Raw genomic sequence first — 13,740 nt, forward strand, 5'->3', positions numbered from 1 at the left:
TGAATCAACATTGAACTGATTGTTTCTTTACATTACTATTTATTACACAGCTCTCTGAAATGTTTGATTCTGATTGGTCAATCTCGACATTCCAAGGTTCATCTGTCTTGGATTACAGCCTCTTGCTAGGAAATGTTTCGAACTCAAATCAATATTATCAAGTGATTAACTTAAGTGCTGAGTAGACATGTAATAAGTGTGATCATTTACAGCCAGCCAGTCTATATTATAACTTTTCATCGGGTCCGGTTTATTTTGTGATATCACATGAGGAAGAACAGCGTTGTTCTGAATTTGGCTGTAAGCACGATGATCACAATGCTATATTGCTTTGAGGCAGCATTTTAATAAACAGTTAATATTAAAGGGATAGTTTACCCAAAAATTTTAATTGCTCACCCACATGCCATTCCAAATACGTAAAGGCCTTCTTTCCTATTCAGAACACAAATTAAGATATTTTTTTTATGAAATCCAAGAGTTTTCTGAGACTGTATAGACTGCAATGCAACTGAAAAATTCAAGGCCCAGAAAGGTAGTAAAGACATTGTTAATGTATTAGTTGTGTTGCTGTCTATGCAGGATCAAAAAACTCTCTGATTTAATCAAAAAATTTCTCAATTTGTGTTCTGAAGATGAACAAAGGTATTATGGGTTTCGAACGGCATTAGGGTGAGTAATTAATTACAGAATTTTCACTTTTGTGTGAACAATCCCTTTGAGTAACTTAGACCCAATATTACCAGTTACTTACAAACAGAGTTCCAGAAGAAGTCAAAGCAGAATTAACCATTGCATGTCTCCAACCAAAAGAATGTTGTGGTGTTTTGTTCCTTAATGATTCTGTTTTTTAATTAATCAGTTAAATGACTAAATCACACCCATATGTTAATAACTACCAAAAATCAGTTTATAAAATTTTGTGATTTCAAAACATAAGAATTTACGCATTCCACTTAGGGAATTCTATTTATTATAATAATTGTGATGTTACAGCATTAAAAACCCCTGTGCATGCCAAAATGTCAGCAGGAAGCTTGTACATACTCTAATGTTTACAGTTTCTGTTACTACCACTTCTTTGGCTGCACGAGATGAGAACATATTTTGATAATTTCAGGAAAGAGTCAGAGTATCTGATATATTTCCTCTTCCCCTAAAGCGAAACACCGGCTCTGGATGAATACGCTTAAATCTGCAGAAAGGACGCATTCCTCACATTTTACACATATTACCCAGCTCTGCTAGAATCAGCACAAACTACTGTTTTATACGTTCTAGAAGGAGAAGGGAAACATTGTGCACTTCAGTAAGCTGAAAGAGCACAGGTGTAGGTGTTTACATGAAATTTCAATGAGTCTGAAAATCTTAGCTGGTTCAGATGTTTTTAATTAGGGTTGGAGATAAACTCCTCGGTACCTCCATAACCAGCACAAATTTGCCTAAAATTACCATTGTTTGGCAAAGAAATAATATACAGTTACTTCTTCCAAGAATATAAACCTTATGTTCCACCTCAAATGACAATATATTTATAGTTATGTTAATATTTAGCCAGTCCCTGATCCTTTAAATGGCTTGGGTTGCTGAACATGCAGCTTTATGGGCTAAATGCCCTGATGCACAAACTGATAGTGTGTCTGGAACACACACACACAGAGAGAGAGAGACAAGCAGAAAGACAAAAACAGTATATAAAAAATAATAATAAAATATAAAAATAAAAGAAACAGTCCTATAGGACACCACTTAGTCAATCAAATTGCAGGACTGAAACTGTTATAAAATGACAAATGTTTCCCACAAGTCTTGTTTTTTTCCAAGTTATTTTTCAGTTAGCCTTCATGAGTCAGTTTTAAAAAGATAAGCACCACCGATTTAGATCAGTCTTTCGATTTAAAAAATGACAGTAAATTACATTTGACAGTTATGGAATGTTCTCCAACCCTGAGATTATGAGATTTCCCAGTAAGTTTTTAAAAGTTATAGTACTTTTATAGCTCTACTCACTTTTATCCATTAATTATCTGTCACCCACCTGAAAGATTAGCACAGAGACTGATCTGGGATCTGCTCTCAGGACTGCAGTACAGGTAGAGGTGACAAAACTTAAACACAAAGACTGGCTTGGGGTGTGATTTTAGGCCTGAGAGTGACTCCACCAGCTGGCAAACAGTACAAAGCGTGTTTGTTGTGTGAAGAGACTCTGCAATGTGTGAGGGTGTGTGTGCGAGTGTGTGATCACCAGTGGGGACGGAAATGAGACAGCAGTGTGTGGGGGATGAACAGAGACGCCTCCTCCACAGCTAATTAACTTCATGCTTGACGGCTTTGGTGGGTCCACAAAGTTCTGAGAGCAAGAGAGAGAAGATTTACCATCAAATTCAACTGTTGAGATTGCCATAAAATGTCTAGACAAGAAAACACTGGAAAGAAGAGAGTGGTGCATGAATCTAATTGAGTGAATTATTAAATTAACTACTGGGACACAACACTTGTGTTTTAATAGAAATTTCTGCCAGTTTATGAGCTGATAATTAATGCAACCAGATTCATTAGAATTTCCACTTGTGTATATATATATATAGTGTACCAGCTACACCTATCCTTTTTATAGTTCTTAGCCACTGGACTTACGGCAATGTTTTCTGTTCGTCTGTCTGTGTGTGTCTGTGTGTGTGTGTGTGTGTGTGTCTCAACACAGATCGACAAGACAGATGACAAGTCTCTGGAGGAGCGAGGGCGCATCATGATCTCTCTGAAGTACAGCTCTCAGAAGTGTGGCTTAGTGGTGGGCATCATCCGCTGTGCCCATCTCGCTGCCATGGATGCCAATGGCTTCTCGGACCCCTATGTTAAAACGTATGTTTTTCCAGTACCAAAAGCACAATTCAACTGTTCAGGTGCAGGAATACTAAAATAATCAAAATTCACATAATTTTCTTTAGTGAAAACGTTTCATGTGGAACAGAAGATCCATCCATGTAATTACAGATGTCAAAGCAAATCCAGTTGCCTGTTGCTAAATTTAGTAAAGATATTTGACTCAAATCTGTGGTATAACAATAAGACAGGATCTTTTCATGCATTGAAGTTAGAATACATTAATGTTTTTGTAAAAATGACAGATAATAAACAAGGGATTTTCCCTAGATAGATTAGATGTGCCAAAGAAAATGGAAGTAATGGTAGATGTTCGGAGTTCATTGACATTAAAATGAGATAAAAACAATGTAAAAGAAAAAAGAAGACAAATAGTTCAAAATAAGATCAATTTTCATTTCATGTTGACTTTAAAGTGCTGATCTGACGGTAGAGTACCTTGCTGGGTAGACACCAGAAGGTTGTGGGTCTGAATGCAGATTATATGAAAAAACTACTTAATTATTCCGTAAAACAGGTCACTTTTTGGTTCATTTAAAGGGGTCATTAACTGAGAAACCAAAATTCCCTTGATCTTTTGACATGTAATAGGTCATTGTACTATGAAAACATCTTGTAAGATTCACAACTCGCATCTTTCTTGTTAGTCTAGAAACAGCTTATACTTAAGCCAATCTGTCAAAACATCAGCTTGTGGACTGTACCACTCTATGATGTAATAGTGTGGCTAGACTCCGCCTCCGCAGAAGATCAACGCCTGCTTTTACACCATTCCCTGTTTAGTCCTGCCCAGTGATTCACACACATAATATAAATAACGATAGGCAAATGTGCAGGTCTATGCAGAAACCAAACGATAAAAATGCTCTGTAGACAACAAGATGCTGTGCAGTGCCAAGCTGTGCCTTCCCTCTGATCCCAACATTAGGAAAGAGTGAATTAACTTTTCAACTTTTAATTTTTAAAGAAGGTTAATAAGAACTTGGTCCTTTGTTCACTTTATTTTACTGAAAATTAGTTTGCAGTCAAAGCATAATTCGATGCAGGATGTTCAGAAAGATTGAAACTAAAAGATGCTGATGTGCCGGCTATATTGGATCCAACAGTAGTGTCACAAAAATAATTTTTTAAATGTGATTAGCTTTGTCAGTTAAACATATAATTTGATAGGAGTATTTATACATTTTTTTACCTAAATCTCTGCAGCATCCATCTGTGAAGGATGTAGGCTGTCAAACATGTAAGCATACACACCATTTTTTTCAACCATGTAACTGTTAGCCAATCGTAGCAGTGGGCGTTAACTGCTGAGTCTACAATCCATCACACCTATTCAAACAGTCAATCAGATGAGGGGGTTAAAACAGGACAGAAAATACCCGATTACTTAAGTTATGATGTTTTTGGATGTTAAAATCTTGATAACATAAGTGGACCTCAGAGAACAGTACAAAATTACATAAAGGCAGTTCTTTCCCCCCTTTAATACTGAGATGCTTTCAAAAGAGCTTCTAAAGATGAACTGATGTTCATTGTATATGCAAACGGATATCAGAAAGTCTCTTCTTTTCACCAATATTTGGATATTAAAATAGAATAAAATGCATACAATAAAAATAACTAGATAGGCTAGCTGATTGCTTTTGAGCAAGGCACTTAACCCCAAATTTCTAAAGGATTATCTCTGCAATAAATGTACCATTAAATCACTGTGGATGAATCACTTGCTAAAAGATTTACCTACAATGTTGGATGTATGTACTGTATGTACACATATATATGTGTAAGGAAATCCTTAGCACATCCATTAAGGCTGCCTAACACAAGCATCTGAACCATTAGTCATCAAAGCAGTTATATCATAAGCTTACAATTGTGTCTTTGGTCGGGAGAAATGCAAATGTATGTGTGTTTTGAGCGCTGGAATGTGTTGGGTGAAATGAAGCAGTGATCTCTGCGTCAGCACACAGAGGGGATTAGAGCTCTCAACTCCCTCGCTTCCTCAATCCAACCGTTTCTAGAGGGATGGATTACAGCCGAGGGACACTATGATTTTGTTCTTACTACATAACTAATAAGGAATTATTGAAGAACTAACAGGTCATTTTTCATTAACACTTAACTCATTACTGTTAACTACTAAGGAAGATATGTTAATTAATCAGTATGTAATACAATTTTATGATTGTGTTAAGTAACAGTTAGCTAATCAATAACTAATGAATTCTGTCATACCTACTGAAGAACTACTATTAATTATCTACTAGTTAGGGTTCAAGAAAAATAACTATGAAGTAACTACTACTGAACAGTTATACACAATTTCTTTGAATTGTGACCCTTTCATATAAAAGTTATTAGCAGTAGTAGCAGTAGTATGAAAATGCAATATTAATAAATGCAATACATTATTTTGCCTGTGTAGTGAATTGTTTTGTGAGTGTGTTCTGTAAGAAATAAGCTTCCAGTATGAACCCCACCATGACTCCAGTGCCTTGTGATAATTACCTTAGTTTTTATATGTTATATATAGTACTGTATGTGTGCCTCATCAGCATATACCACATTACCATTAATTCAATTTCTATATGTAAGGCAAAGCCAAAAATACAGGTAACCAATTAGTAATTAATAAATAATTATCAAATAGTTCTGCAGGACTTATTTCGAACCTGAAACATTAGGCCTATTCTAAAGTGAAAATATTGGGAACCCATTAGTAATTAATAAAGAATTATTAGATAATTCCTGAAGAATTACTTAGAACCTGAAACAGTATTCTAAAGTGAAAACATAGGGTACCCCTTAGTAATTAATAAATAATTTTCAAATAATTCTGCAGGATTTATTTCGAACCTGAAACAGCAGGCCTATTTTAAAGTGAAAAAAATAGTGAACCCTTTAGAAATTAATAAAGAATTATCATATAATTAATATTTTATTCAATTTTAACATGCATACTGCCCACATTTAAACTAATTTAATAAACATTTTATAATCAAAACTTAAACATTTAGAAACAAACAAAATGCATATTTCATTTCCATTATAGGCTAATAAATGGACTTTAACAAAGTTGCTACTGTAGTAGTACTTTGTACTTGTCCTTTTATTCATGTAACTATGAAAATGAACAGGTCTACTTATAATTTTATCTGGAGTGATATTTTATTGGGGTATCTGTACTTTTACTCAAGTACTTGATTTGTGGGCCACAGCCTGATTATTATAGTGATTATTTGCGTATAACTGTTCATTAGTAGTAACTTCATAGTTATTTTTCTTGAACCCTAACTAGTAGATAATTAATAGTAGTTCTTCAGTAGGTATGACAGAATTCATTAGTTATTGATTAGCTAACTGTTACTTAACACAATCATAAAATTGTATTACATACTAATTAGTTAATACATCTTCCTTAGTAGTTAACAGTAATGAGTTAAGTGTTAATGAATAATCACCTGTTAGTTCTTCAATAATTCCTTATTAGTTATGCAGTAAGTAAGAAACAGTATTCTAAAGTGTTACCCGTGTACAAACATCGGACAGTTTAAACAGCCTGGTTCTGACTCTACAAAAGTTTTGAATAGTAAATTATACATAAAGCATTCCTGCTGATGACAACAAACGGTGCAAATCTTGTGCATTTGTGTCATTAGTTTGTCTCCATCTGCAATTTTCATATCCTTCTGTCATACTGTTTTTTCTTGCATATCCACGCAGAGAGCAGTTGTCACCGATTGACATCACTTGATGTTCACCTTTTGGGAAGTAAATGAAATCGATTTTTTATTCATTTTAAACTACAGGTGCATTTAGTCATTAGAAAAGCTGAATAAAATAGTTGTCCAGTAGCACCATTACAGTTAGCAGATGTCCTTCCCTGTCAAGAGACTGTTACAATAAGAGGCAAATGAGCCTTTTACAAGTTTCACTTTTACTTTAAATGTCTACTGTTTGATTCATTTAGTTTTTTACTCTTTATCCAACAAATTGTTTGATGCTTAGATGGATCAAAATAAAGAATGTCATTCTACATAAATACCTATAGGTTATTATATTATTGTCTTTACAAAAGAAAGTCACGGGCTGTGATTATTAGGCTGCTGGGTTCACTGCCTGGATCTTTAATCAGTCTGTTGGCTGTCTGCTTGTCTGGTAATCTTTGTAAAAGAGCAAGGGACCCTCATTAAGAGGGCTTGCAGGAGTAGAGCTGCAATGAGACATTTAATGACCTCGAAGTCAGCAGACAAGTCAAGTGAGGTTGTTAAAATTTTTTTTTTTTTTTTTTTTTTTTTTTTAAGACTGCTCCTAGAGCAAAATGGTGGAAATATCCTGCAATGAACCTTGTTTATCGTTTCATGGCTGTTTCTTTCAGCCCTCAACATTTTATATTCAGGAGCTGCAATGCCCTCTGGTGGACAAATTGATTTGTTGCATACGCCAACAATATTCTGCATTTGTTTCAAATGTGCTCCCAGTTTTACTGCCTTTGCTAAGGTGCAATTATTTCAGAATTATTCCTGTGCTAGAAAGAAGTCAATTTAACCTTATTGAAAGATCAAACTCAATGCATCTCTTTTTTCCCCTCTTTCTCTCTCTCTCTCTCAATATCACCAATGTATATCAGGTATCTCAAGCCAGATGAGAACAAAAAATCAAAGCACAAGACAGCTGTCAAAAAGAAGACCCTCAACCCCGAATTCAATGAAGTAAGATTAACTAAACCAATGCCTGATTTACAGACTCTGTAACGCACTTTGTTTCTATAAATGCTAATTCCTTTCTCCCTATAACAGGAGTTTTTCTATGAGATCAAGTACGCTGATCTCAGCAAAAAGACCCTGGAGGTGACCGTCTGGGACTATGATATTGGCAAATCCAATGATTTCATTGGTAGGAAAGATTTGCAAATATGGTTAATCTTTTTATCCTTTATTATTTTTATTTTTTTTATTGTTATTATTTTATATTATTATCTTTAAGCTATATTTTTATTTTTCATTGTTGCAGTTTGCATTAAGATATATTTTAAATGGTATGTTATCTATTGAATGCAGTACCAAAGGTTAACTATCTAATCTAATCTAAATGAAGATGAAATCCCAGGCCAGGACTCAGTAGATTTCACAGTCAGGCCAATGGTTCAGATTTCTGCTTGCCCTAATCACATTTTTGCAAGTGTAATTGTTATGAACTTTTGAATATGAATTTTATGTTTATAATCATTTTACATTTCTTGTTACAACTGTCTATTATATCCGTTATATCTTGTTCTATTAAATTATTCATAAACCTTATTTTTCATTAAAAACTAAATATTTCATAAAATATAAAGCACATATACTAAAATTGTCTAATAAAATAATTTACTATAATTACTATAATACTCCAAGACAGCAACAAATTATTTTACTATAAACAATTACATGAAAGAGAAAATAAAAGGAAAAACATTACTGGTTTGTCATTTCTAACATTCTAATCGTACTGATGTCATGATGATGAAGTGAAGACTATCACAAGTCATTCGTACTATTTCGACAAAAACTAGAAGTCCAACTGACAGATTGAGAAGCTGAACTGGCAACCAAATGTAACAGAAAACCATATGTTTTTAAGTTTTCAAAAAAATTTTGTACATTATCAAAAGATGATGACCCAGTTGACCCTTCGCAAAAAGACCCGTCCCCCTTCGTTACTGTTGCCATGTCCAACAAGCCATGCTGCTCTCACACCACACATGTTCTCTGACAGACAAGACAGAGCAAATTACTTTTGGTATGAAGCAATCTCAGCTTTCAAAATATGTCATTTTGTAAAGAATTCAAATTTTGCGGGTCTTTAATGTTTTGTGACAGATCGCTGTAGCGCCTCAGTTCAAGCGGCACGTGAATGATCTTCTCTTCCTCTTTAGCTATAGCACAAAATATACATGAATGAACGCACCCCAGAAAGTATTTTGTTTCAACTGTGGAAGGATGTCAATACACACCATTTTTTAAGTTTAAATCCACAATGTTAATCTGTTTGTTTGTCAGACAAGCAGGTCATCTATATAGATGAGGTCTGTGTCCCATGGGGAACTGTTGACCTTTGTGTTTTTTTAGATGTTTTAATGAACACTTCCTCCCTTTCTCCAGGTGGAGTCTCTTTAGGTATAAATGCCAATGGCGAGAGGCTAAAACACTGGTTTGACTGTCTGAAAAACAAGGACAAGAAAATTGAGCGCTGGCACACGTTAACCAATGAACTCCCTGGTTCAGGGTACAATGACTGAGAGGCTCTCTTTGCAGTGGATGCCCCGAAGCCCGCCCCTTTCCTACATGATGTCCATGTAAAGCCCAGCAGCCTGTGATGATGGATGGATCGACACTCCCAACAGTCCACTGATTTAGAGATTGGTGCCAGTATCTGTTTCAACACACCTGCTCTATCTCTTGTACCTTTTCTGGTGTTGAGCTTGCAGTCTGATTGTTTGGCTTTTGGGCTTATATAAGGGTCTTTAACCAGACTGTGCTTGCACAACCTCATTGAAAATGGAGAGATGTTGTTCCAACAGTCAACAAGAGATCAGTCCCTGTTTTCAAATATTTAACCACACTCTACTGCTCTCTTTCTCCGTCCTCTTGAGGTTTTATGTGTATTCAAGAATCCTGTTTACAGAAATTAGCTGTCAGTAAATGTATGATTATGCGTGTGCATCATGGAAGCAAAGGGGCTCTGATAATACACTTTCCAAAACAATATTGTTTACAGTCCAAAACCTTTGTGATGTCTATCTTAAAGCCAGGGTATAAACTACACAATTGTATTTTAAAGACAGATGATTGTGAAGATTATATCAGTTGGTGGAAGTTAAGTTAAGAATTGTAGTTCTTACAATATAAACTCCCAACAAATTTGTTAGTTTTTTTTCTTGCCCCTTCTCTTAGTTTGTCTACTTAATGAATGTAATTGACCTTTGAGTTTCAGTACTCTCACTGCAATATGAACAGTGTGCCATTGACATTGAGACAGCACACAGCAGAGTTTCAATAGCGATTTTTCTAGAGTGAAAACAGTACACGCACAGAAGCTGAAAATGCTCTGTTCTAGAAATGAATACTATTGATTGATTTTTGGATTAAACACTGTGGCCAAGTCAAATTTATATATTGCATTATTATCTTTTACTCCAAAATGTTTCAGTCTGTAAAAAAAAAAAAAAAAAAAGGACTGGACAAACTTGTTTGGGGATCTATAATGGCTTGTTTATCTTATTCTTTATTTGAGCATTTTAAAGATGACTTAATATATTTTTTTTAAATACTGTGTTAAAGTCATTTAACATTTTAATTTTGTGGCATTACATTTTAACCAGTGTATTATTTTAACCTTTCTGTGTCATTGCATATTTAGCATGCCGTTGGTGGGTATCATAGATATTATTATTGTATTTTTAAGTTGTTGTTGTTTTATTCTTCCCTCATTTCCAGAAGATTTTATTCATTAAGGTCAACTCTACATTGGAGATGAGACTTCAGATGTTGGCCATTTATTAAACACACTGATGCTCCAAGCAGAACTGTCTACAGCCCTACAATGTATGTTCTCTCTTGACAGTTCATTGTGCAAGCCACTCCTGTGACATTTTTGTAATCTTTTTGCGTTTGTACACAAACTCTATGGCATAAAAATGCATGCTATGTTCTTGGGCTGTCATTAAAACAATTTTGCTTAATGTTTGATACTGCTGTTCTCTGTAAAAAGAGAGTTCCTGCTCTTGGATGCTATAGGAATGTCAGCCTTCCTTCTCGGACCGTTTTCGTACTTTGGAACGCCATCGCATTCCCCGTCAGTTTGCTCTATTGACTGGACATGTGACTGCATGTTACAAAAAATAAATCTAGTCTTGTTTTGATCATTTTACCTCTCAGGCAATTGTTTGCATATGATAGTGGTTCTCTGATGAAGTCGGTATATTTGTTCTCCTGGTTCACCTTAATCTTGCACCGAATGGCCGAATTATTGTGCCTTTTCTTTTGTAACTGTGTTTTTGCACCACTCACTTTACAGAGATTGAAATGAGCTTTTAATATGGAAACAATACTATACACATGGCATAGTTATATTCTTGTCAGTGTTACACTGGTAAACATTGTCTCCTGTAGTATGCTTCTTAAATAAAAATAATGGATATCCTTACACTGTGTGATAGTGCCGTTGATGGCATGGGTGCAAGGCTGAGGTGGAGGATGCTTGTATAACTTCAGATTCTGGCATCTGGTAGTGTTGAACATTCAGACTAAAAAATAAACCTTTTGGCTTTGTTTGCTGCCTCACTCATTGTACATCTTAAATTGCTCATGCGTTCTGTTTATTTAAATGTTTATTTTAGACCATATAAAATATTTAACACGTTGTATTTTGTTATCAATGTTCATTTTTGTGCACGTCATGTTTATGTTGTTAAAAGCCACCTGAAGTGAAAGTATGGTACAAATCTGATGAACCACTGAAAGCATTAAGGGTGTAATTATGATGTCATTATCAAGTGCTGTCAGACACCAGAATCTGTTGTTTACTTTCATTTGTATCCAGTTTCAAAGCTGTTCAAGTATTATATCTATAGTTTGTTTTTTACTATGGCTAATGATATTTGCTATTCACATGTTCAGAACTGGAAACCCAAATCAAATAAAATGAGTTCACCTCTTTTTGTCTTGGACGTTAATATCAAACTGGAAGAAAACTATGCCCTACTTAAAAAAAGAAAAACCCAGAATACTGAATAAAAATGATTTTTTTAAATCATGTTAGGAATCTTTTATTGTTTCATTAACCTAAGTTGTGCAAAAAAAAAAAACTTTTTTCTGCAGAAAGATGTTATGATCTGGAAAAAAAAATGAAGTTTAATAAAACTAAACAAAGAACTTTAAACTCTCTTAAAAGTACAGACACCTGCTGTTCCTTCTGGGCTTGGTGCCATCTGTGGCCTTGTTCAGCCAGTGAGCCTAAAAACTCAACAGCTCCACCATGTGTTGTAAGCCTAGTCTCTGAGCATCATCTATAGGCCTGTTGTTGAACCTGTCACTTTGCTGTCATTTCAGAGAAAAATGAAATAATGTTGCTTTAAATACAGGTACAGTGGTGCTTTTATATACCTACACAACCAAAAGTAAGGACACAATCTGGCTTTCTCATGACCTTAAACGGAAACTAATATGCAAAATCTACTTTGGGCATAAATGTATGTTGGCAGTGTGTGAACACAACCACCCTACAATGATAAAAATCCACCCGCTCCTCATTTTTGAATCCCCCACTAGGCCTGCCTTTTTGATTCTCATGCAGTGTGACGTCACAGTGTATAGGGCCGGGCCACGGGAGTTGATTGACAGCTCTGCATTGCTATAGTTTCCACCCTCAGCGTAGAGTTCTGCACGGGTTCGGGTACCCACGAAAAAAAAAAAAAAAAAAAAATTCTCAACCGCGCGAATGGCTGCATGAGTCATTAGTCATCAGACGTAAAATATTCCAGTGATGAAGCTCCGCAGTATCAGGACGAAGTGGCTACTTACATCGATCACAAAACGCCAAAAGATGACCATTTTGTCATGGTGGCAAGACCATGCTCACCTTTCCCTAATATTGCGCAGATTGCGAGGTCTATCCTCGCAATCCCTGCATCCAGCGCTGCAAGTGAGCGAGACTTCTCTTGTGCTGGGTACGTTATCCAAGGGTGGAGGAGTCAGCTAAAACCGTCAACAGTGGACGATGTGCGTTTTTTATACAGCAATTTAAAACACCACACTGCAAATAGGATCTAATCCCCTCGCACGGGAAAAGGTAGGCCAATATTGCCCCACCGTTTCACATCTCAGCCCTAATTGTAACATATACCTAGACTAAGTAAGCATAATTCACAGGCCGGATTTGCATACAACTGGACTTTTCTTTCATTTAAAAGTAGCCCATCACATAGCCTACACTGTTGTTATTGTTTAATTTAACACTGCTAAGTAGCCTATGTGTGCTGTACAGGGCATGTTTGAACCCAAAATTGTCTGATGTAGGCTAGACGAAATTGCGTTAGCCTACTCAGTTTTGTGGTAACGTTAGCCATGTTCTTTATGTACTGGCTTTTTGACAGCTTCGGCTGAGGTTGTCCTTGTGTTAATGCCAAAGGCCGTGTAATAACTTCTGTATAACCTGGCAATAAAATTTGAAAAAAGTGTGTCTAATGTGATTGGCTTAACTGATTTGATTTCGGGTGCGGGTCGGGTGTCGGTTCTATTTTAAGCGGGTCGGGTGCGGATTTTAATTAGTGCTGCTGTCGGAAAATGGGTCAAATGCGGTTTTAAGCACTGCGGGTATGGACGGGTGCGGATTTACAAAATCGGACACGTGCAGCTCTCTGCCTCAGCGGCTGTTTGCTGTCCTCCATTTTCTCTGCACTCCAGCAGCTGTAACATCATCAATGTCTCGCAAGCAATCCCGATGCTATGTGTCTGGATGCAAGACTGAACATAAGAGTCTTCATTTTCTCCCAACATCTAAGCACTGATCAGTGCCACGATTGTGAGTTTAGTTCGCAGCATTCGTAGCGCAGCTCGGTCCATTGATCGGCGCCGATGACAGGTCAGCATGGCACGAGCGCTGTTACATCACGCCCGTCTCATTCCACTTTCAGTACATTTGGCTTCCCATGTCTACAGCTGGACACCGGTTCTCGCGCTCTTAGTTATGTTGATTCTGCCAACTGTTTATTGTTGTAGATATGAGATGCAGAGACTCCAATGCCCTTTTCTGGAGATGGGGCGGGAATATGCAGCTCATCTGCATTTAAAGCTATTACACTCCAAAACAGCTCTT

The 13,740-nt window shown here is 36.1% G+C and overlaps 1 protein-coding gene across 1 annotated transcript in view; it reads left to right on the top strand.

The window, feature by feature from the left end:
• Positions 1-11,581, top strand: part of LOC132140881 (double C2-like domain-containing protein beta) — a 121,216-nt gene extending 109,635 nt beyond the window's left edge. The window contains exons 6-9 of the mRNA XM_059549934.1: positions 2,705-2,862; positions 7,514-7,595; positions 7,683-7,779; positions 9,027-11,581. Of these exons, the coding sequence (XP_059405917.1) occupies positions 2,705-2,862; positions 7,514-7,595; positions 7,683-7,779; positions 9,027-9,163 (474 nt within the window). The 3' untranslated portion in view covers positions 9,164-11,581. The remainder of the gene's footprint in view (positions 1-2,704; positions 2,863-7,513; positions 7,596-7,682; positions 7,780-9,026) is intronic.
• Positions 11,582-13,740: the final 2,159 nt, after the last annotated feature.

The sequence above is a fragment of the Carassius carassius genome, chromosome 5 (assembly GCF_963082965.1).
Source record: "Carassius carassius chromosome 5, fCarCar2.1, whole genome shotgun sequence".
Lineage (NCBI taxonomy): Eukaryota > Metazoa > Chordata > Actinopteri > Cypriniformes > Cyprinidae > Carassius > Carassius carassius.